The sequence below is a fragment of the Anas acuta genome, chromosome 1 (assembly GCF_963932015.1).
Source record: "Anas acuta chromosome 1, bAnaAcu1.1, whole genome shotgun sequence".
NCBI classification, from domain to species: domain Eukaryota; kingdom Metazoa; phylum Chordata; class Aves; order Anseriformes; family Anatidae; genus Anas; species Anas acuta.
This window is the reverse complement of record NC_088979.1, coordinates 131,162,739-131,186,079: the sequence shown is the minus strand read 5'-3', so window position 1 is coordinate 131,186,079 and position 23,341 is coordinate 131,162,739. Positions and strand designations below refer to the sequence as shown.

Here is a 23,341-nt window from a genome sequence, read left to right as displayed (position 1 = left end):
TGTCAGGCAACGACTCTGCAATCGCCATCTACTTGTTAATCTACTTGTCTATCAGGGACCTTTTTCCTGAACAGAAGACGGGGCAGGTACAACCACAAAGACTTTATGGTGGCTCCCAAAACCACGGATGAATAGGGCGAGGGCTGAGCGGGCTTCGGGACCCCGCTGAGGGGCGAGGAAGGGGCAAGCTCCCACCCCCTCGCGGCCCGTCAAGACCACGCAGCACCAGGCCTACAAAATGGCGGCTATTTTGTTTAGGCTGCGCGGCGCCGGGCGCTCGCGGAGGCGGAGTGTCGGCGCGTCGCCCTAGCAACTGCGCCCCCCACCCCCTGCCGTCACGGCCTCACGGAAGTCTAGCCGCTGCGCGTCCCGTTTCCTAGGGAACGGCCCCGGAAGGGGCGGGGCAGGGCAATGGCGGCGGGCGCGGCAGGTGCGGACTGAGGGGCTGTTCTGCAGGTGAGAGCGGGACAGCGTTGTGCGCCCCATCGCTTGGCCCAGCCCGCCTTATCCCGCTCGGCCTGGGGGCTGCCGCCACTGGGGGAGGCGCCCGGCTTCCTTCCCGCAGGCGCTATCGCTATATATCGTGCTGTCGCGGCCCTTCCCGTGACCTTCCTGTGAGGCGGGTGCCTAGCCCTGGATCTCCCTGCGCGTCCGCTCCTGGAGGGTAGAGCTAGTGGGGTGGCTTAGAGACGTGGCCTGCAGGTTTTGAGGTTCGTTCACGTTTTTACAGCGTGCTTAATTAAAGCTTTTGTAGCATTTAACGCGTTTTCTTTTGAAAGGAGGATTCTATGCCATGCTGACTAATTCCTGAGCTTTTAAAACCACAGCAAGATGGTATGTGGCACTAGTGAGTCACTGACTGTGATCCAGATGTGCTTCAGCTCAAGTAAATTAATCCTTTTGCTTCATTTATTTTTGTTTTGGTAGTGTCTAGAAGGCCCAGCGACAGCTCATCGCCATGTAGAACTATATGTTGTATAAGCACACAAAGAAGTCCCCAAGTCTGCATGTGCTCTTTTCCATCTGTTTATTTAGGCTTGATTTCAACTTGTTTTACCACCAATGTGAATGAAACATAAGTGGGCCTAAAATGCTTCAAAACCAAAGCCTAGTAGTAAACATCTGCCTTGTGGAATTTGTCAATTTAAATAGACTAGAAAGGAAAAAGTGTGAGTGCTGCATCATGGGCTGTGGCTCTCAGGAGGAGGGAGACTGAAGGGGAATGCCACATTCAGTTGTGGGAGATCTCTTGGGTTGCCTTAGTTGCAAAAATCGTCTTGATTACCTTGATTACTCATCTCTACTGGTGTAATTACTGCATTTTTGAGTTTTATTTTTTTGGTGGAAAACTATAAGTGGAGGGAGCAGTAAATGGTGTTATGTGCATGCATACCTCTGCTCTCTCCCTCTTCTTGCATGGCAGCTTTTGTTCTTGGGAGAGGCATGTGTCAATGAATGTGCCTTGGGCTCAGATTTTCTGCTGAATCAGTACTCTTCTGTAGTGGATTTCTTGGTAAGATAACTGAAAATTCACTAGGCTGCAATTTTAAAACTCCTTTGTGGAATGTACACAACAATTGAAATTGCTTATGAGAGCTGTCTTCCCCTGACATTAGTATTATCATTTTCTCATGATAGTGCTGTCAGAAAAGCTTCAGCTTGTCCTTTGGAGAAGTAGCAATTCTAGGTGATTGGCTTGTCCTCACACCTTCAGTGCATTTGTTATGCATTTATTTCCATCTCTAGACTTGGCTTTTTTTTTTTTTCTTTCAAATAGAAAGGGTAAGGCTGTAGCACAATATATATGAGGATGGGCAAAAATAACTTGAGCCCCCAGAATAAGGCAGATGCGGATAAATGAGCAAGTTCAGTGGAGGATTGCCCAGGGGCTGAAGTGCTTGTCGTTTGATGAGGAGCTGGGGGAACTGTGTTCCTTTGGCCTGGAAAAGAGGTGACACTTGTGGTCATGTAATTGCAACCTTCCTGTACCTGTAAGGAGGTTTTCCAGAAAGCATAGTCAAGCTGCTTGGGGTGCTGAAGGGTGGGAAGATGGGAAACAACAAGCACAAGCTAAAACAAGGGAGGTTCGGGCTGAATCTGGAAAAATCTTTCCCCCATGAGGGTAGTTGAGTGGTGAGACAGGATGCTCAGAGCAGCTGTGCTGCTTTTGTCTTTGGAGGTTTTCCAAATGTGCTTGGATAAAGCTGAGAGCAGCCTGGTCAGACCTTATGCCTACCCCACTTGGAGCAGGAGGCTGCACTAGGGACCTCTTGAGGTCCCGTCCAACCACAATGATCTTGAGATCCTAAGGGAGGGGAAATGCCGATGTGGACAAGTGAGAGAGATCTAGTATAGAAAGTGACACCTAGGTGTCATAAGTTGAAATACAGCTTGTGAGGACTGTTTTAATAACCTTAGGTCTAGGAAGTCTGCTTTCAAGGGTTTATTGATACCAGCTTATTGCCCCTCAGCAGCTAGAGCAGAAGGTAAAATCACAGCTACATGGAATACAGAGAAGACGATAAAAAGTTGTTAATGTTACTTTGGTTCTTCTCCTTACAGTACAGCACACTGTTCCTTGAGAGTGTAAGGGACTTTTTTTTTTTTTTTTGAGACTTCTATTTAGTTTGCAGCTGGTGATTGAAGTGATTCATGTCAACTCTCCCACTTCAAAACGAAGTTAAAAATGTAGTCTTGGTTAGAAGAAAAACAGTCTGTGCTCTATGCTTTTTTCTTTTTTTTTTTTTTTTCCATAAACAGCACCCAGTAAACGTATGACAGTGATTTCTGTTGTTACTGTGTTTAAGGAGAGACTTGAGCTATGCATCCATTCATTAAAAATGAATTGGTTGGGGAGCATGGAAAATCCTTGTAACTAGAGTTGTTTTGGTTTGTAGCTGTTCAGTTGACAAATGTGGGCTGTCAGTCTGAACCTAGGACGTTCTTTTCCTTGTTTTTTTAACATTGATTTACTTCTTCCATCTTTCTGAAGTTAAAGTGCTCTCTAGGTGCCACTTCTCTTCCCCTTTGACTGTCCTGTTTTTTTTTTTCTCTCCTTATGTTATCCATTTCACATCTTTACACTGTTCTTTGCTAACAGGTTGATCTTGCTGTAGGATAATGGCAGGAAAAGTAAAGTGGGTAACTGATATAGAAAAATCTGTGTTAATAAACAACTTTGAAAAAAGAGGCTGGATTCAGGTGGCAGAAAATGAAGACTGGAATTTTTATTGGTAAGTACATTAAAATAGCAATTTCTAAATTTGTGAAGTATTTTAATATCTTCTGTTAATACCATTAGTAATATAACAAAATGCATATTTAAAAATCAGAGATGCACACATTAACTTACTGAAGTGTTTCTAAGTGCATAACATTGTTTCATTACTCCTGTAATTTCTTATGCTATTGCTGATCTGTTGTTGAGATTTGTATTAGTAGATTTCTCCTCTGGCTGTGTAGGCCTGCTAAAGTCATTAGGTCTCCTTGAGACAGGAGGTCCTATCCGCATGGATCCTTTCCCATGCTAATGACCTTGTATGTCTTTCCAGTTTCCCAAAGGTTTTGTCAGGCATTGGAAAGTCACTAACCTAGCAAGATGACAATCGCTTCTGAGGACACCATTTGTAAAAACACCTGGGCAAAGGCTGTAGCCAATGTGTGTGTTTGTTTGTTTGTTTCGTTTTGAAATGTGGTATCTGATTTTATTCAAATTTCTTGTATATAGTAAGCTGTAGTATACATACAGTAAGCTGTATGTAGCTATAGTAAGTTTTCCTGTACTGTAGGAGGGCTTTTGTGGTCCAATTGGAATTTTTGAGTGTATCTTTACCTAAATTTTCTGACAACCTGATGTAAGCAAAATGATCAAAAAGTACATGGTTCCAATATATGATACAATATTCTTTTATCAGTGTAGCAGAAGTTTGCTCTGTTACCAGAGTGCAAGCTCTTGTAATAAAAGCCTTGAGAACTGCACTTGACTTCTCCTCATAGTAAAAAGTTTATGCAAACTAATTTTTCAACATTTCAGTGCTGAAAGGTGAATATTAAATTAGACAAACTCCATTACCTTGATTTAATACAAGACTGCAGTGCTGTGCTAGGATGCAGTAATTTATTAAATGGCAGAAACAGTACCTCTTCAGGTAAGCCAAGCCATTTGTATTGTCCCTTTCCAGTATGACAGAACGGCACTTCATACTGCTGAATGTACCTTTTGTTAACTACTTATTTAAATGAGTAGGAATGTAGTAATCTGCTTGTGCTTTTGGAATGCAGCTGCAGGGAGGAGTAGGGGAACAGGACACTCATGCAAACTGTTGTGTTACTTGTTTTGTTTTGTTTTCTTCCTGAAATGATAACATAGCAGATTGATAGCATTCAGGAAATAATCTTAAATTTCCAATGTGACACCTTTAGTACAAAAAAAAAATAAAAATCTTTGTATTTGTGGCTCTGCTCATATCTTTAGTGAAAAATGAAGTAGATAACTGATTTGATGACTTGGTCACCACAGCTCTCTGCTGTGGCATTTATGTATGCTTTTAGCAAGATGTTCATGTACTTGAAGTACTTTGGAATTCAGATAGCAAGGTAGTCAGTATGAGGTTATATTTTTTTAAGAGGAAACCTGAGCTTCCGGAGAGCAAGCCAGTAGGTTTAGAAAGATGCCTCTGTAGTATTTAGGTGCATATCAGTCATTTGTAGGCCCTGCTGGGATTTGACCTGTCTGTCATCTACAAGCCAGAGTCCACTAGGGCCAAGCTGTCATCTTACTTGCCTCACAGTCTGCCTAAATTTGAGTCTCAGAGGGACTGAGACAACCTCTGGCAGGATTTCATTTGGTCTTGCTAACAGGGGTTCAGAGTATGTTGTATTGTCACTGCAGCACTATATAGAGCAATGTAAGTGTGAAAGAGGGAGAAAACAGTGAGAGGGAAAAGATGAAGTAAAGGTAACACTATTACAACTTTGTCCTCTTGGGTTGTGTTTCTTGAGAAAAATAATTTGATATCTGTTTTTGCCTTCAGGATGAGTGTACAAACAATCAGAAATGTTTTCAGTGTGGAAACTGGTTACCGCCTTTCTGATGACCAAATTGTCAATCATTTCCCCAACCACTATGAGCTGACCAGAAAGGATTTGATGGTAAAAAATATCAAGCGATATAGGAGAGAACTTGAGAAAGAAGGAAGTCCTCTTGCAGAAAAGGATGAAAATGGAAAATATATTTATTTGGGTATGTGGTTCTTACCAGCTTTAATCTTGTTTTCTGTGTGGTCAATGACCTGTTGGCATTGTAACTTGAAACAGTAACAGAACAGCCCATTAATGTACAAATTATTCCAATTTACACATTGCTAGTTTTGTGCAATGAATTCAGTAAGAAAAACTGCTGCTTGCAAGAAGTATGTGCAACCAAAGCTGCCTGTTTTTTCCAGGTTGCTTTTGGAGACCTAAAATTGATGTGTTTTGGACACCTAAAATTGATGTGTTTGAATCATCGCATAAATCTAGTTGCAGCCCAGCTTGATTTTCTGAATTTCTGAAGTGTTCCAATGCTGAAATGACTATCAGCAGATGCTCTGTCACTAACAGGCAGTTAAATAGAATAAAGTGTACTCTATCCTAAAGTTACTCTGTTCTGCAAACATAACAGCGTTCTTTCGCTGTCTTTTCTTCCTTTTCCCTCCCCACAAACCTTCCATTAGAAGAGCATAAGGAAACACAAGAGTAGCGAAACTGATTAAGAACAGTAGTTGCAAACATTTAATATGAAATTCTGTATTTTCAAAGCTTTTCACAAATCTTGTTTTGAAGGATAAGGGCTAGTATTTCACAAATTGAGAGAAATAGAGGTCATGCAACTTATTCAAGAACTTTGCTGAAATTAGACACAAGGCTGGACTGAAAGATCGAACATTTTTGTTTCTGTCACACTGGGTGTTTCCTCCACTGTGTTCTTACTAGTACATAGTACTGTTCAGGGAAGAGAACAAATCCAGTTACTATATGTGGAAGTTGTATTTAGGCTTGCTTTGGTAAGTAGTAGGGTTCTTAATGAAGACTGAACTTACTAGTGCAGCATTAGCTGAAGCAACATGGGCTGAAGGGAAATGATCATGAAATGATTATTTATAAACATAAGGAATAATCATGAAATTATTATTCCTAAACGTAAGGATATACAGAAGTATATATATTTGTATATGTATACATGTCTACACATATACATATATTTACATATGTATGTATAACTGTTTTAAAGAGGGAAGTATTGTGGCATTAAGGTATTTTGCTATGAGATCAGTGGTGGAACTGAAGGGCCCTAAAACTTCATATCAGAAAGGGCTGGAGTTTCTTTAAATCAAAAGTGAAAAAACATTATCTGGAAATCCTATACTGGAGCAAAAACTAAAATAATCTTTTGTAAAAAGGTTCCAGACAGAATTGAATGGATAAACTCTTCAGAGGAGAAATTCAGGGGAAGTTGGAGAACTGGTAATGACTACTAGAAAATTAAATTTAAAAACAAATAAGAACAAGCAAAAACAAAAAAATCCACCACCATCCCTCCCCCCACCCCCCGAAAAATAAACAAACAAACAAAACCACAACCAACCAAAGGAAAAAAGCCACTACCCCCTCAAAACAAACAAACAAAAAAAGTAGGAGTAAGTTGGGAGTAAGGATAGCGAAGTTATTTCAGAGGTCAGAAAGCATTGGAGTGAAATAGAGATGGAGACATTGAATTGATTTACATCTGGGGCAAGTGGAAAAAAAAAAGCACTGTTCATCTGTGTAAGAAAGAAGCATTGCTGTATGGATAAAACAGAATAATCTGATAGCGAAAAGCAAGAAATATTTTTCTTTAGATTTCAGTGAGCATGGTAGTACTGGGTATGGGAGCAAAGAATTACCAACTGAAGTTGCACAGAAACCAAAAATGCCACATCCAAAGAGGAAATATTTGGATTTTTGCATATACAGATTTGAAGAATGATAAAAGCTAGAATATGAAATCGAGAAATTTTGCTAATAAAAGTTAAGTTGGAATGGTGTCTAATACTCTAATTGCACATCATTTAAACAGAAGAAAAATAATCCATATGAATTGAAGTCTGCTAATCTGAAATTAGCAGCAGGCAATGTTTAGCAATTCTTTAAGTAAAAACTATGAATTAAATGAGATTAAAAAGCAACATGAGTTTTACTGAAGGTGGATCATGCCGGACTGGAAAAATTGAGAACCAAGAAATTATTTTTTACCCTATATTCATTCTTCTTAGATACAGCGTCCTTAATCATGAACCTTTTTTTTTTTTTCTCTTAACTCAGATTTTGTTCCTGTTACTTTTATGCTTCCTGCCGATTATAATCTCTTTGTTGAAGAATTCAGAAAAAATCCCTCAAGCACTTGGATTATGAAACCTTGTGGTAAAGCTCAAGGAAAAGGAATATTTCTAATCAATAAACTCTCTCAAATTAAAAAATGGTCTCGAGATAGCAAAACATCTTCGTAAGTGCTTAAAAACTAAACCCTATGTTGTACTTTATATAATCAGGTGAACCACGTGAACATGCTAGTTGTCCAATGCACAGGGAAAAGTATTTCATTACTATTGCTTTGTCATTATATAGTTTTGCATTTTGTCTCAGTTATCTGGCTTCCTCCTTCAAACAAGTCTTAGTAAGATTTATTTTGGTGTGAGGAGGTATAACAACTGTTTGAATAACTATTCCCTATAAAAAATGCTGTTAGTGTTGGATGAATAACATGCAAAACCAAATTGTTCTGCCCTGTAGTGTTAAATAACAGGAAGTGAGGAAAAAAGTCTTTCCCTGAGCAGTTTGTATTTAATATGTATCAATTCACTTCTTAAACTAGTACAAAGGAGAAATGTGGTTTTAGGAAATAAAGATGTGATCTATTTGGAGCACAAAGTAATACGCCTTACATTGGTGACCTGATTTCCAAATGGATCTAACAGTTTAGCAATCTGTGTTTTCCTCTGACTAATAAAAGTTTTAATCGCACAACTAATTCTATTTTTTTTTTTGGTTATAAATTGACTGGCTAAACCTTGAGTATTATTTTCTATTTACCTTGAAATCTGAAGAATGTCACAGTTTGAAAGCTAGCTTTGCAATTGCAAGCCCTGCATAAATACAAACATTCTAGGAATACAAGGCTTTGACGAACAAAGGTAATGTAATATGCGCTCTTCGCTTTTCTGAACTCTGACTAGCTGTAAATGCTCTCAAAGGAAAAGGAAGGTTTGGAGAACTGCATTCTGAGTGGCTCAGTTCACTACTCTGTTAACTTCAAAACTGAATTTAAATGGAAATCTCAGTCATGTGTTTTGTATTTACTTTTTTTTTCTTTGTTACGTAATGATGGATGCCAAGCATGTTTTATTGAATAGTATAACTTAAAACACTGCATTGCCAATAAGATACAAGATTTCAGTCAGTTCAAAATTACAGGCTGCTTCTAAAGAAGAAAAAGATCTATCATGTTATAACATTACAGTTGTCACATTCTGAAACCTTACTGATGTCTTACAGGTTTGTATCTCAGTCTTCCAAAGAAGCTTATGTGATTTCTCTATATATCAACAATCCATTACTAATTGGAGGAAAGAAATTTGACCTTCGTCTGTATGTTTTAGTATCTACGTATCGCCCTCTGAGATGTTACATGTAAGATTGTATATGTTTGTGTTTTGATGTTTAATGTAGTCAAAATAATGTTGCTGTTGTTGCACAAAGAAGTTTAACATGTACATGTTGTCCTGGGATGATCTTTTCCTTACTTCCTACTGGGGTTTAACACACTTTAATGACTTTTTGCATTTAAGGTATAAACTTGGATTTTGCCGGTTTTGCACAGTAAAATATACACCAAGTACAAGTGAATTGGATAACATGTTTGTACATCTTACAAATGTTGCCATTCAGAAACATGGGGTAAGTGTACTGAGTTTGTAGATGTTTTTTCATAGGAAGACTGGTTTCTTGAATTGTCCCAAAAGTTTGGAATAAAAAGGCTTTTAGTGATTTTCTCAATAGCTTCCAATTAAATTACTTACTTGATCTTTAAATAAATAAAATGTAAAAGACTGTAGATAAAATATATGCAAGGTAATGAGTTGTAATCTCTGTAATAGACTGTGGTATCTTCAGTGTTGACCTGCAGTAGTTGAAAGCAATTTCTTTCCAAGTCTCCTGTCATTTAAATGCTAATATGTTCACTTAGCAATTCAGGCTACGAGCAGTGGAATTAATGAAGCCTGGTTCCTGTGGGTTTGTATTTTATAATGACACTTGAATATCTCCTTCCTGATCTCCTTTTCCCTCTTTCTCACCCACCCAGTTAATTCAGCTTTCCTGTTTTCAGCGCTTATTTACCACAGTGCCTTCCACCTTCTTCCTACGAGTTGTCACCTCATGTATTGTCTGTGTTCCCCCCTGCCTTCTTTGTTGAAAAAGGGAACATGCAGTTGTGTGTTTAGTGATAAATGTTTGCTGCCTGGACAGCTGGTGGCTTCATCTTCAATGCACAACGATGGAGTTCTGCCTGAAGAACAGTTCCGTCCTGTAATTTGCCATTGATGCTCATAAAATATGTGGAAGCCTGATAGCTTTGACAGCATTTCCCTCTGTCAAAATAGGCTGAAATTCACCAGTGAAAGGAAAGGCTAGTGGGTTAGGGGTGACACAAACAGGTGGACATGCAGTATCATTGCCTAAACCTTGTTCCTTCAGGGAATTCACTTGATAATGGCTGTCCCTTCTGCATTTTTAGCAGATGTCTGATTTATAAAACATGCCTCTGTAGCAGGGATTAAAACTCCATTGTTTTACTTCCCAGTTTTGTGGGGTTTATTTTTTAAGAGCATTGAAAATATGTACATATATGTATATGCACACTCATGCACAAGAAAAATGTGCCTTGACTCTTACTGCTTTGTAAGTTATAGCAGAACTGTTAACAGTTATAGCTATAACCTACATATAACTATAACATAACTCTTATAGCAGCATAACAGATCTGTTTTTATCTGTTTTCTAAATATCACCTATGGTGGTAATTATTAGCTAGAGTAAGTGTCAAAATGCAACACTTTTAGTACTGCAAATATTTTCTTGCTCAGATGCTGATTTGTGAAGGGCTTCAGAGATCTTATGATCTGACAGCGCACACTGAGTTGCAGTAAAAGCAGTTCCCATAAAATATAAGAGCGTAAGTCATAGTGCTGTTGCCAGTAACAGAGAAGAGATGAGGCATGGGATATGCTGCCTATCCCATTATCGTGCACCCTTTCATCTTCTACACCAACTAAAGTATTTCTCCAAAGAACTTCAGTATTTCTCCCAAATAGAAGTAGAAGTGAAAATAAGTAGTGAGGTTATCTTGAAAGAAGAAATACAGCAGAAATGGGTATAGAAGTATCAGCATAAAAATGTGGAGTCATTACTGGATCATTTGAAATATTTATTTTTTTTAGAAATGTTGAACCATTAATACTTGTTGAGTCTTCCAGAAAGAAGTGAGAAAAGTTTAGCCATTGTCTGTCCCATCTTTCCTTCTGTTTTAAACGTCTGCAACTTCAGAGGCAAATAAGCCCTACAATTTTAGAAGAACCACCTAATTTGAACTGTCAAGTGATTTATCAACATTATGATGAGGGCTGGAAAAGCTCTTAGTTTCTAGTTTTTCATCTCTACTCTAAACCCCACATGAACCCTGGAGTTCTACTTTATTTGTATCCTACAAGCTCATGGGAAAACATCACTAAATTTAAGAGCTTATAATTCAATATCAGGGAGAGAGAAAAAGTAATGTAAAGGGAAGGAGGGTAATTAAGTATACACATTGTAATATTGTGCTAGAAAATATAATTCTAAATCATTATTCACTGCATGTGTAATGCAAAAAAAACCACAACAGTAATTCTTCTATTTAATTTTCTGTTAGCAATCGTCCATGTAGCCTGTGATATTCTGCTTTGTTATGATATTTTTCATTAAATAGTTGTGACTGTGCAAAGCTCTGTACAGTTGCAATCTATTTTCTGACCCAAACCATTCAATGCTTCTATTTTGATTTTAGTACTTATTCTGAAATGCAAAGTGGGTTGAAACTGATTTTTGTCCCCTTTCTGGATTCTGGTCGTAAGACATTTCATTTTTTCCATGCAAGTCCTGAGAACCATGTTCCCAATCTTTATTTGTATAGTCTTTCAAATTTACTGTGGGGGAAGCTGTAGAGGAGAGAAGGGAAGAAAATACAAACAAACAAAAAAAAAAAAAACAAACAAAAAAATGGATGAAACACTAAGAATAGAGAGAGGTTTCTCTGACCTTGTTTTACAAGATGGAAGGTTTCATTCCTATGAGAACTTTTTTCTACTCCAAGCATTCAGTGTTTTATAATTTAGCAGGCATATAATAATTCTTATAAACACTCAGAGGAAAATCTTTAAAAAGGGATAAAGACCTTGTCCTGAGAACTATTTGAGGACTGAATATGTCTTTCCATCAGTAAGAACACCATCAGTTTGCTTTGGTCCTTCTGTTTAGCAAAAATATTTTGTAGGACATTGCTAGCCTCTGAAAAGACAGACATAGCAACCTCCTTTTTTCCCTTGTTCTGTTTCAGCAGCACTTAATGTGTTTTCTATAGCAAAGTACTGAATTACCTGAAAAATTGTTCAGTCCTCTTTTGTCACACTTCAAAACTCAGATTTCCCAGTCGAAACTTAGATTTTGCTATTCAACTGTTTGAGTACTTTTTTTCTTTTAAGTCCATCTTTATTACTTGATTTGTGAAGTGTGATATAAACATATGGCCATAATAAAAATGGTTCTTTATGTAGAGGGCAGTTTAAAGATGAAGTCTGCATAAAGCTGTAAAATAGAGTAAAAGCAGTTTGAGTTTGTTTTTAAAACAAAAACTTTTGTTTTAAAACAAAAACATACATTTTAAAACAAAATCTTATACATTTGTATGCAAGTATAAGTGGGCTTTTTGTGTGGATGAAACAAAACTGCTGAACAACTTCAAAATCTTAGACAAAATTAACTGTGCAACTCTTCAGGATGATTACAATCATATCCATGGAGGCAAGTGGACAGTGAGTAACTTACGCCTGTATCTAGAAAGCACCCGTGGAAAGGAAGTGACGAACAAATTATTTGATGAAATTCACTGGATAATTGTGCAGTCCCTGAAAGCCGTTGCGGTGAGTACTGTTCTGGGAATGCTGCTAGTGTAGACTTTTCATAACCATGCAAGTGAGCTTGTCACCAAAAAATCCCTGAAATCTGTTTCCTGCTATTTGAGTGACAGTGTTGATGCTGATTCCTGCAATTCTGTGATTTGTTGATTTGTTTGAGCTGGGTGAACTTGAATCTTGGGTGGGTGGGTGAGCTGTATGTGTGTATTGAAGAGCTGAATGAATCTCTCTCCTTCAGGTCTCTCTGAACTATCTAATATGACTTGATACTGCCCTTGTGAATAGTATTAAGCTCTGCCAAGGCTCGTGATGTCATTTCAGCAATAACAAATGTGTCAAAGAAAAAATAGCTGTGGAAGACAATTTATCAATCAAAATGTAAGGATATTAGTTTAGCAGACTTAACGTAACTTGCTTTCAGCTCTTCTATATACTAGTCACATAGTTATCATGAACTGTTATACTCTTTCTTTTTTTGTTTTAAGTATAACAGTCCTCTGCTTGAGTGACCTTCCAGTGTTTGGGTAATATTCCATGATTACATTAGAGAGCAGGTACTGCTCTATGGGTCAGCTGGGGTAGGTAACTGAAGAGCTTATTGCTGCCAAGAAAGGCTGTCCTGTTCTCAGGTGCATGGTCTCGTCATCTTTTTTGGGCTGGTCCTGGCAACATTGTGAGTTGAATCATCTCACTTGTCCAACTGAAAAATTACTATTTTATTGGTGGGTTAGTATTCTGCCAGTGTTATAAGCTGATGAATGACATCACTGAAGGATCAGAATCAGCAAAAGAAAGAGGGACAAGGTCATGAAGCTAGAATCGTTGGGAAGTGTGGCTCACCTCACAATCATATTTGAAAACAGATGTGAGAAGAAGAGACATTTAATCTAAATGTTTGCAGAACTTTAGGAGAAGAAAAGTGTTTAGAATATAGGGGATGAAATGTTTTGGTCAGCTTCAGTACTTCTTTGTATCTGAGAATGACAAATGTAATGAGATGCTCTTTCCTCTTACCCCTCTTTCATTCTCTAATAATGAAAGCTTTGAATTTCTTCAATGTAGGGGAGGAAATCATGTCTCTAACCTGTTACAAGGTTTCTTTAAAAGATCTGATGAGACTTGCATAAAAGTCTAGGCGTGCATACTGAAAATCCTTTGCAGATGCTGGAAAATTGAGCGGAGGATGTGTATCTATGTACGACATGATCCTTTGTCTCTCTTAGCTTTCAAGATCATAGATGGCTTGAGCTAATAGTAGTTTTTTAAAATATCTGGTAATTGTATCTGGTAATTGTTTGACCTCAACTTTCTGCAGTAAAAGAAATGTCTTTGAATAAGTCTTCCATCTCTGAAGTTTAAAGAATTTATGCAAAGCTGTGTTATGTAAACTTGAAGACTTCCCAATTTCTCCAGATGCATTCAAGTTTTAGATATTCTTACTACTTTTGAAAAATGGGAGAACACTTACTTTAAAGCTGGAAGCATGATGGAAAACTAATGTAACTTAGTCCTTGGCATTAATGCAATCATTAATATTGAAATGTGTATAGTTGTGTGTGGGGAGAATCCTGAACTTATTAGTAAGCTTATGGTAGAGTTATTTTAGCTTGTGTTGTGGAAGATTTGTAATCCAGTCATGTCACTTATAGCAAATCAAGTGTATAATCAGGTTACTTACAAATTTGTTGTTCTTAATACATTTTTGTCTTTTTTTTAGCCTGTAATGAATAATGATAAACACTGCTTTGAATGCTATGGATATGACATAATCATTGATGACAAGCTTAAACCATGGCTAATTGAGGTAAAATGACACAAAATATGGAAATAACTTCTTACTAATTTTATTTCACAAAGCAAAAGACTACAGAGAAATCTACTTGTTTTTCTCTTTTTAAGCTTTGTCTTTCTGTTCTTCAGGTAAGCGGATTTGGCAAAATGTCAGAAAGAAAAATAGACCATGTGATGACCAACCTAGTGTGTGCTTCTTTTTCAGTTTGTTTTTTTGTGTGTTTGTGGCTTTCTATTTTGTCTTCTAACTCCGGAGCATCCACACAATTAGACTTCAGAGGCTGTCTGAATATTAGCAGCCCTATTAGTTAATGTATCAGTAGCTGGAAAATTGACATTGGCCTGATGCAGCATAACATTGAGGTTACTAAGTCTTGAGCGCTGTCATGTCATTAATGTTGCAGGTTAGGAGTAAAGAAAGGGGAGGCATATATAGGATAACGGATGTTTGGAAAGCTTCTTTTTCACATAAATTTCTCTTTAGTGTATTAACTTTCGATCTGTGTGTTCAACAAAAATTTTATCTAGGCCTCTTCCTTCTAAATCCTACTGAAAGTGAAAGAGCAAAGCTGTTTATTGTTCTGATACCACTTCTTTGTAATAAATGTGGAACACGAGAGATATGTTAAAATTAACAAATTAACACCACTTTTAGCCTTAGCTAAAAAAAAAAAATAAATCCAATTTAGTGCTCCAAATAGAGAGGGAGCATATGTGTTTCTCCAGCTCACAATTTAACAGGGGAGAACTTGGATTAAGAACATAAATAAAAGCTGTTTAACTAGAATAAGCCTATGGATTCCTATATGTAGCAAATGTTGGAGTGAACCGGGCACTGAAATTTATGGTTTTGGTATCCATGGAAGCTTAGAAAACTGAACAAAATTCTGTCTTGTCTGAACCCTGGTCAACTTAGTCTCAAGAAAAATTTTCAAGGCCTTCTGATGCTGCAGACACAATGTTTTTTGTTTTTTGTTTTTAAAGTTTTTTTTTTAAAAAAAAAAAAAGCCCAGCGGGGGATTCCATTCAACATCTGAGGAACTGAAAGACGTGCTTAGAGACGCTGATTCTTAATTTCACAAATAGTATGTGTAGTCATCACATGTGCTATATAGAGAACTGTACTACTCAAAAAATTGATGCTGCCTTTTTTTTTTTTTTGTAGGTTAATGCTTCCCCTTCTCTTACTTCCAGTACAGCTAATGATCGCATCTTGAAGTATAATCTTATTAATGACACACTTAACATTGCTGTGCCAAATGGGGAAATTCCAGACTGTAAATGGAATAAATCTCCACCAAAAGAGGTTCTTGGCAATTATGAAGTCTTGTAAGTTTTATCAATGTTCTGTATAAATGCAAATGTTTTTCGGTTGCTCCACTTTTTTTAATGTGCAATGTAGACCACAGAGATAAAGTAAACTTATTCATTCATATGGGAAAAATGGACACAAAGATAACACTTCATTTTTTAGGGCTGCATTAGCAGCTTTGGAGGTAGGAGTACATCCTTTATCTCCAGAGGGAACTTTAGTTGTGTAATCAACTGCTGGGTGTAGCGAGATTCCAGCAGCTGAATTTGAGGGATATAAGCATAGAGAGTGCTTGTCTTCTAGTATGTAGAGTTTAATTTTCTTGAGTAAATAGATAAAATTTGTATCAAATAGCTATTACCTCTCAGTTCATAGAAATGCTGCCACTTAATTGTTGTAATTCATGGATGTAATAGTAACAATGCATTGCCAGGTATTAAAAAAATTCCCCAATCTGTATTACAAAGAGAGAAATCAAGGAGATGGACATCTTTATGTTGGAGTGTCTGAAGGGTTTGTCTAGGATGCAGAGGAACACTTAAATACCATGTTGATGACAATTTCTCATGTTTATTGAAAGAATGTTCAGATGGTTTCTCAAGCCTATTTATATTACAACTGTTTAGGATGTCAGGAATGTGGTATATACATAGTTGATCTAATAGATCATACCAGTCTTACACACTTATGTTGGTAAAATCAGTTATATATGTAAGTGTCAGTTGAATTATGATTTAAATTTCAATTAATGTTTTATATGTGGTAGCTACAAATACCTATACAACAGTGTAACTAAGCATATATTATGACTGTTCTACAACTGTTCTACAGAATATTATAGTATTATCTTTTGATAATTACACATCCATAGCCAATTCCTGCTTAAAATTTCCATAGCAATTGAGAGGTAAGTGTATACTGAGGTTATCTGAGACTATAATGGGGTTAGATATTTAAAGAACTACTTGTCACTGTGATTAAGTGTTACAAAATACATGTCATCAAATGCATTTAATTTAAACAGTTTGTTCAGCTCATTCTTTCCCTACTTGCTCACTGATGCAACATTGGAGTTTTTTGAAATTGCAGTTAGCAACCCTCTGTTTGAAGCAATAACTTGAGACTTTATTAAACGACCAGCAGTCAGATGTTGTTGCTCAACCACAGGTCTACAAAGAGCAATATTGAGGAGAAATACAGAAGAACGTTTCACACTTGTGAAATTTCACAAACTCAAGAGTTTAACTAAAGCTGTCAAACAATTTGTTGCTTACAAAAAGTAGCTGAAGGTGTTTTGGTTGATCTGTATTGTAAAATCATGTGGTGGTAAATTTCCTTGAATAATAGCTGTATCTCAAACTATGTGCATGTAGACGTGCATAGAACAGCTTGTATTAAATGCCAGTGCCAAATATTAAGCAAAACAATATGGAAGACTTGCTGTTGTTTGTGCAGTGAATAGCGGGACAAGGTACTGAACAGATTGTCTTACTTTTAGATATGATGAAGAGATGGCGCAAAGTGATGGTCCTGATCGTGACTTCCGAAGTCGTTCTGGGCAATCCACTGGAACAAAAGGAGGTCGTGCAAGGGATTTGGGAAAGCCTGTATTGACCACCTGGAAATAACGATTAAGAAACCCAACCATACTGGTGGTAGGACAACATCGTGTTCATGAACCGATTTCTCTATTTTGCTATGTTGTATGTGGGAGGTATTAAAGGAGGACAATACAGCTTTTGAAAAGAAATGAAATATATTCTAAAACCAGGAACTGTACTATACATGTGCTGACTTGCCAATTATAATAATTATACACATGCACGTGCATATATATATATATAATGTATGCATATATATAAAAAACTAATTTCATGCAAGTATATCTGTGCATGTGCTTATAGTAGTTCTCTGAAAGCAAGAAATTTTGAACTTTCAGAAGCGTATATATTCAGACTTTGAAGAACCTAATACACTCTCAGCAATGATTAAAAGGTTTCTTTATAAAGATGACAACTCAAAATATGTGTTCTGAAAGAAGATACTCGTTGCTCTGAATATAATTTATTTTCAATAGTAGCCTATCTCTACATCTCTATAATAAATGAGATACGCATTCTGTGAAAGGTGGTAGTGGTGAGGATAATTATTGCCAGAATGATGGTTGATGGCTTCTCACTAGTAAAGGAAAAAAAAAGTAATGAGAGAAAATAGTAGTGCATGGAGTAAGTAAAAATAAATAAATAAAGTAAATTTTTATATGCTGAGGGTTTTTGATCGTTCTGTTTTTGTTTTCCCTTAAAATGTTTTGTGCCGATACCTCTTTAAAGGGAAAAGTTTAATGTACAAAGGAAATATTTAATAGGGTAAATTGATGCATTATTTGACTAGCTGTTCACTTTTATTGCAAGATAATGTGTCTTTTTGGAAAATCAGACAGAACAATTACATACTGTAATAAATCTTAGTGCTTGAGACTTGCTATACATCTTTATTTGCACCAGAGTCTCTTCATGTATTTATGCACGTAAATAGAATATCTGTATATTTTGTATGTACTATAACAAAAATATTGTTGAACATGATAAGCTATTTCTAGTAGCTCTTGTATAAAAATTTGTGACAACTAACTACCAAAATGTATAGAGCAAAAGTTAAAAATAGGTATTTCAGCCCTCAAGCGTTGTAGTGTATATAAATAAACTAGTTGAGTCAGTGGCTCTTGCTTTCCACTTGCATTTCCACCAGTTGTTTGGCTGTTATTTATACATATATGGATGTGCAGCTTTGATCATCTCCTCCCCCCTCATGTTTTTTTTTTTTTGATAGTGGAGAATTATGGAGAGAAAGACAAAAGTTGCAAGTATCCATGCAACCATAATACACTCTAATCTGGATACCACTAATGCAGTGATACTCAATTTCTGCCTGCCAGAGCAGGCTAAGTGCTTTTTGCCTTTCTATGTGGCAGGCCACTTAAGTGCATGCAAGTTAAACTTAACCTCTCCAGTAAGTGTATTGTTAATAATTTATCCTGCTGACACAAACATGGATTCAATAATGCAGTGCTCTTTAAAGAGCAAGAAATCAGAGGCTGCAGTTAGTTATGGTGACCCTCTCTTCCTGATCTCACTCCACTTTCTTTTTAAAAACAATGGACTAGTGGTCAGACTGCTTTCTCCTCATTTCCTTTTCCAATAAGCTTTTTGCAGAGGTTGAAGTGTGAAGGCTTAGCTATGTTATCGCTTGTAATGCATACAAAAAATAGCTATACAAAGGGAGTTTTATGGAACAAAAGTGAAATGATATGAAATCCTAGGTGATTGCCTTTCTCCTTATCAGTAACAAGCAAAAACTAACTGTAAGCAAGCAGGAAGTCTTCCTCTTCTATGAAGAACTTGAAGCCTCATATAGATAAGTGAAACGTTCTTGTGAAAATCAAAACTGGGAACCCCCGTTGAAAAATACAATGCTTCTTTACCTGAATTTCCCTAAGGAAAGGGTCGTAGCCTGTGGTAGCTGAAAAAGTTCGTTTTGTGCATGAAACGACTTGTCTGCAGGCTCTGAAATGGGACAGGGGAGAAGGAAACAAAAGCAGTCTTAGCTAATAGTTCTAAGGGAGGAAGGCAGTACGTGAACATCATTCTGTGAGATGTTTGTTTTTACCTTTCAAGGCCATGTACAGGTGAAAAGCTGGGGAGGAGGAGGAAAGGCTGGAAAGGAAAACTTATTGCATGTTCAGGGATAAAATTTTAAACTTTTCATGCCAGTGTTCCTTAGCTAAATCTGCTGTTGTAGTAGGACATAAATAATGGTACAAAGTGGTGTGTAAACTGATAACAGCCTGGGGCACGCTCCACTATCAGTTGGAGCTTAGGCGATTAGTGAGATGTTTAAACCATTCAGGTCATGTGTTTATACTGTAGGAGTTGAGGGTAATTAAAGGTGTGATGTTAACATGTATGACAGTGTTCAACCTTGTGTGGATGCTCTCATTCAAAGGTAAGGTGGCTCTTTTTGCTGAAGCCTAATTCTCCAAAAGATTAAAGGCTGTTTTACCTCTGATTGAGAGAGCTTAAATGGGCTTAAATCTGAGTGACTGCTAGTAGACAAGCTCATGGATCTGAGTAACTAGCCTTGGCCCTAGGCCAGTCTTCCTCTAAGTGCATCTGACTGTAAGATAAAGAAATTGTTTGGGATTTCATGGGAGCAAAATAAATTAGAAATAGAAGTCCTCAAAAGTTCTGACTTTGGCTAATGTAATAACTTGTCAGGAAGATCTAAAATAAATATGCTTCTCAGTCTTGATCTTCATATGCTCAAGTGATCAGTGGCATAACGACAGTATTGTACAAAGAATTAAATATACAAGCTCTAAACAGCTACAGGAGTTGTTATAATGACATTAGTGTAGAAGAAGCTTATTGCTAGAGTTGAATAGTGGGGCTTGCTTCCTGGGCACTGACCTTTCTCCCTATTAATTCTTTGACATGAAAGGCATTAATAAGATTCCCACAGAATAGCTTCTTTATATGGCTCTAGGAACTTAATTAGAATAGAAGAACAGTATTATCCCTAAAGCTACTTTGTTGCTGTTGGCTTTACAACAGAACTTCTGCCTAAAATGTCCCCGTCCCCTGGTTCACTTCCTGCTCTGAACTTAGCAAAACAGTGGACATTTCACAGAAGAGAGATAGTGCTGCACTTCAGCAGGAGAACATGTCAGGCAGAGCCATTTATCTGTTGAAAAGGAAGGAGCTTTATTCTGTCATTATAAAATAAGGCTGTTTTCAAAGTAGTTACTATTCAGTTTACGTATGTGGAACTATAACCAGAAGGTAACTCACATTTTGTGTCTGCTTTATTAAAATAACTCACTCAATCCTGCAGTTCAGTAGGAGGAACTCTATCACAGCTGGTGGGTGTGTGTTGCAATGTAACATAACACCCCTGTCCTTAGCTAGGTGTTCTAACCTGAAGAACAACAACAAAGAAAGTCTTTATTCCTGGATTCTTTGCAGAAAATAAATGTGTATAGCTAAGAAAAGCTGACTAGTCATAATTTAGCTAAAACATTTGATTATTTAGGGGAAATAGGAACATAAACAAGTATCTTGGAAAGACTAATTGTTTTTATGGAGGAGTAGGAAGTTGTTTGAGCTGGACTTCAATTTTTTTTTTTTTGTTTTTAATTTTTAATTTGCTATCAAAGCTCAGGCAAGCTTCAGGAAACTTGCCAGAGGTTGAAGCAGTCCATAGCCAGAACGTTTCCAATTGTTTTGATGACATAAAGATATCCTTACCATTGGCAGACAGTTCTCTATGCTCTAATTATTCTAAAATTTTGTACCTATTTAAAAGCATACCATTCACATCTGAGAGAAAATTGTTGTGTAATAGAGAAGTAAGGATGCTACAAAACACTAATTAATAAAGTTAATTTAAAAAAATAAGGAGATAAAGACTATTTCAAATGAATTTGTATTCTGGAAAAAAAAATCTTTGAAAGCTGGCCAGTTAAATAATTAACTGATGTGAATGGAATTAAACATTCTGAATTAGCATATGTAATCACTAATGGTAGTGCATTTGTAATCAAAATATTGTTCAGGGTTTAAACTTAGGTTTACAACGGAATATGTAACACTTAGGATTTTTTTATCTAGAGGTAAGTATTCTGAAGAGAGTGATAAAATATTACAGCAAGAGCCAAGAACTGGCAACAGAATTTGCACTGAGTGAAGCCAAGATAAAATGTTGGTACTTAAAAGGACACATGAAATTTCTGAGGACAGCAAAGGACACAAGAAGCATGTTTAAAAATAGATTGTGTTAAAAATAAAAATAACCGTGGGATATTTGCCTAAAATGTGGGAAGATTTTTTTTTTCCAGAAATTTCTTGTCTTGTCCCTTACAGTCAAAATTAAATGCCCGTCAATGGGCTTATATAAACTGTTAGCCTTTCTTCTAAGAAAAAAAGATTGAGATAATCTTTCCAAGGATGTCACGTTTTGAGTAAAACTGAAAACACACAGAGAACAACTGAATTTTAATATTTACAAATATATATATATATATCTCAAAATGCTAAAATCAAGATGAACAATGCCATTTTGAAGTGTGATTCATACCTCTAAGTTATTTATGGCATCATAATAGTGTCGTCATACTGGCGGGTTGCATGACTGGTGGTAGATATAGACAGACCACTAATCTCTTTTAATTCAGTACAAGAAAAATGTAATGCTTTAATAATCATAATTTCAATTTTATAAATAGAAAAAATAGTAGTTTACCAACTACTGAGGTATATTTCTCCAAGCAGTTTTTTTAGTGCATGTAAGTGGTGCATGTGACCTCAAACCTGTATATCTACATACATTAAACTGTATTACCTATGTAATGAAGTCAAACTAAGCAGCAGCATGTGCAGACAAATTCTGCTTTCACATAGAGAGGTAATTTATAGGAAGATCAATAGCATTGATGCAAAATGTAGACTAGGCCAACTTAAATAATGTTGTTTTGTAATTGTTTCAAATTATACACTTGGAAAGGGGGTACATTTTTTTTTTTTCAATTAAAAAATGTTTTAAAATTCTGCTTGTTGTTACTGTCTTACTTGCTTCCAAAAGTGTCTAGGCCATTTTTCATCTAAAAATGTAAGAAGTATAGGAAACTTCATACCTTTCTGTAACTTTCACGTCTTGTACCCAGAAGAGAATATTCAGCCGCTTGGAAGTAATGTTCCCTAAAGTGATGTCTCAAGGAACCTACAACTATTAAATTAAAATGTTCACGTAGATTGCCTTGTGGTGAATATTATTCAAACAAATTGTTATTTCTCAAGTTGTGCTGAAGTCTGAATTCAGTTCTTAGTACAAAAATGTTGCGTAAATTATTTGCTTCTGTTCATCCTTCATTCCCTAGGAAGGCAGAACCAGTGCAAATCCCATGTGAAGAGAACTCCCAAAACAACTCTATTGATTTTGAGCTGTTACATGAGGCTATGTTTGCTATATCTATATACATATATATACACTAATGTATAAATAAAACATCTAAGCAGTACAGGGCCCTAGGAACATCCATGTATGCAATCAGTTGATTTTAAGAATAAGGAACTGTTTTTGTCATATTTGGAAGACTTTGTGCAGCCAGACTCAAGTGTCTGAATATACATCTTTTGGACCATTTAATCATTGGCTCCACACTGGCGAGCATGAGCCCTGATTTTCACAGGTGGTAGCATATATTTGATTGGGACTGGATTTGCACAGCAAAGCCATTTTGGGATACAATGTGGTATTCAATCAACTCTTTGTGGACCACTTTTTTTTTTTTTTTTGTCTGTCTATCACCAGTTCCAGGTTGAACTTCTGTCCTCTGACAAAGTAGAATTGCCTTTCATCACACCATGAAATTAGTTCTGCCAGAGAAAGAACTGACATGCTGAATTCCTGTTCTCTTAAATCGTTGAACAAGTTTGAGCATTATTTGACCATACAAATAGCTGAATGTTTTGATATTGAGGTTAAAGAAAGCCTGAAGTGTTCTGGCATTCCAGCTTTGACAGTGCTTTAGGCAAAACAGGAGCTTGAGTTGTGTCCATACAGAAAGAGGGGTATTTATGATTGTGTATATCACTTGTATGCTTCTGCAAAGACAGCTGGTTTATTCAAGGCTTGATATATTTAATGAGAGAGACTGTGGAAAAGCATGCATCTCTGGCCAGAAATGAGAGAAAAATCTGAATGTTGAGATTCCTCACCTTAAACCTAAAATTCTAACTTTTGACATAGAAGAGAGAATAAAAAGCGCTTGGGAAGGGGGGAAATCATGATAAATCTTTGAACGCTTACCCCCAACCAAATTTCCCAGTACTGTTAACTGCAATTAATTCAAATGAAGTTGTTAAGGACGTTTCTTCAGAAGGTAAAATTTACCCCAGTGCTGTGGTCTCCCCGTCCTTCTGGGCTAATCTAACTTCAC

At 36.8% G+C, this 23,341-nt stretch overlaps 1 protein-coding gene across 6 annotated transcripts; it reads left to right on the top strand.

The window, feature by feature from the left end:
- The first annotated feature begins 310 nt into the window (after positions 1-310).
- TTLL1 (TTL family tubulin polyglutamylase complex subunit L1) lies at positions 311-21,412 on the top strand. Of its 6 annotated transcripts, none has more exons than XM_068656770.1 (10): positions 311-456; positions 3,101-3,233; positions 5,034-5,242; positions 7,342-7,522; positions 8,572-8,706; positions 8,865-8,973; positions 12,108-12,251; positions 13,963-14,049; positions 15,202-15,365; positions 16,847-21,412. In XM_068656770.1, exons 2-10 carry the CDS (start codon positions 3,121-3,123, stop codon positions 16,974-16,976), a joined length of 1,272 nt encoding a protein of 423 aa, XP_068512871.1. In that variant the 5' UTR covers positions 311-456; positions 3,101-3,120; the 3' UTR covers positions 16,977-21,412. The 6 variants fall into 6 exon arrangements, with proteins under 6 accessions (XP_068512871.1, XP_068512881.1, XP_068512918.1 ...); XM_068656780.1 differs by lacking the exon at positions 311-456 and adding an exon at positions 463-710; XM_068656788.1 differs by lacking the exon at positions 311-456 and adding an exon at positions 866-886.
- The last annotated feature ends 1,929 nt before the right edge of the window (positions 21,413-23,341 follow it).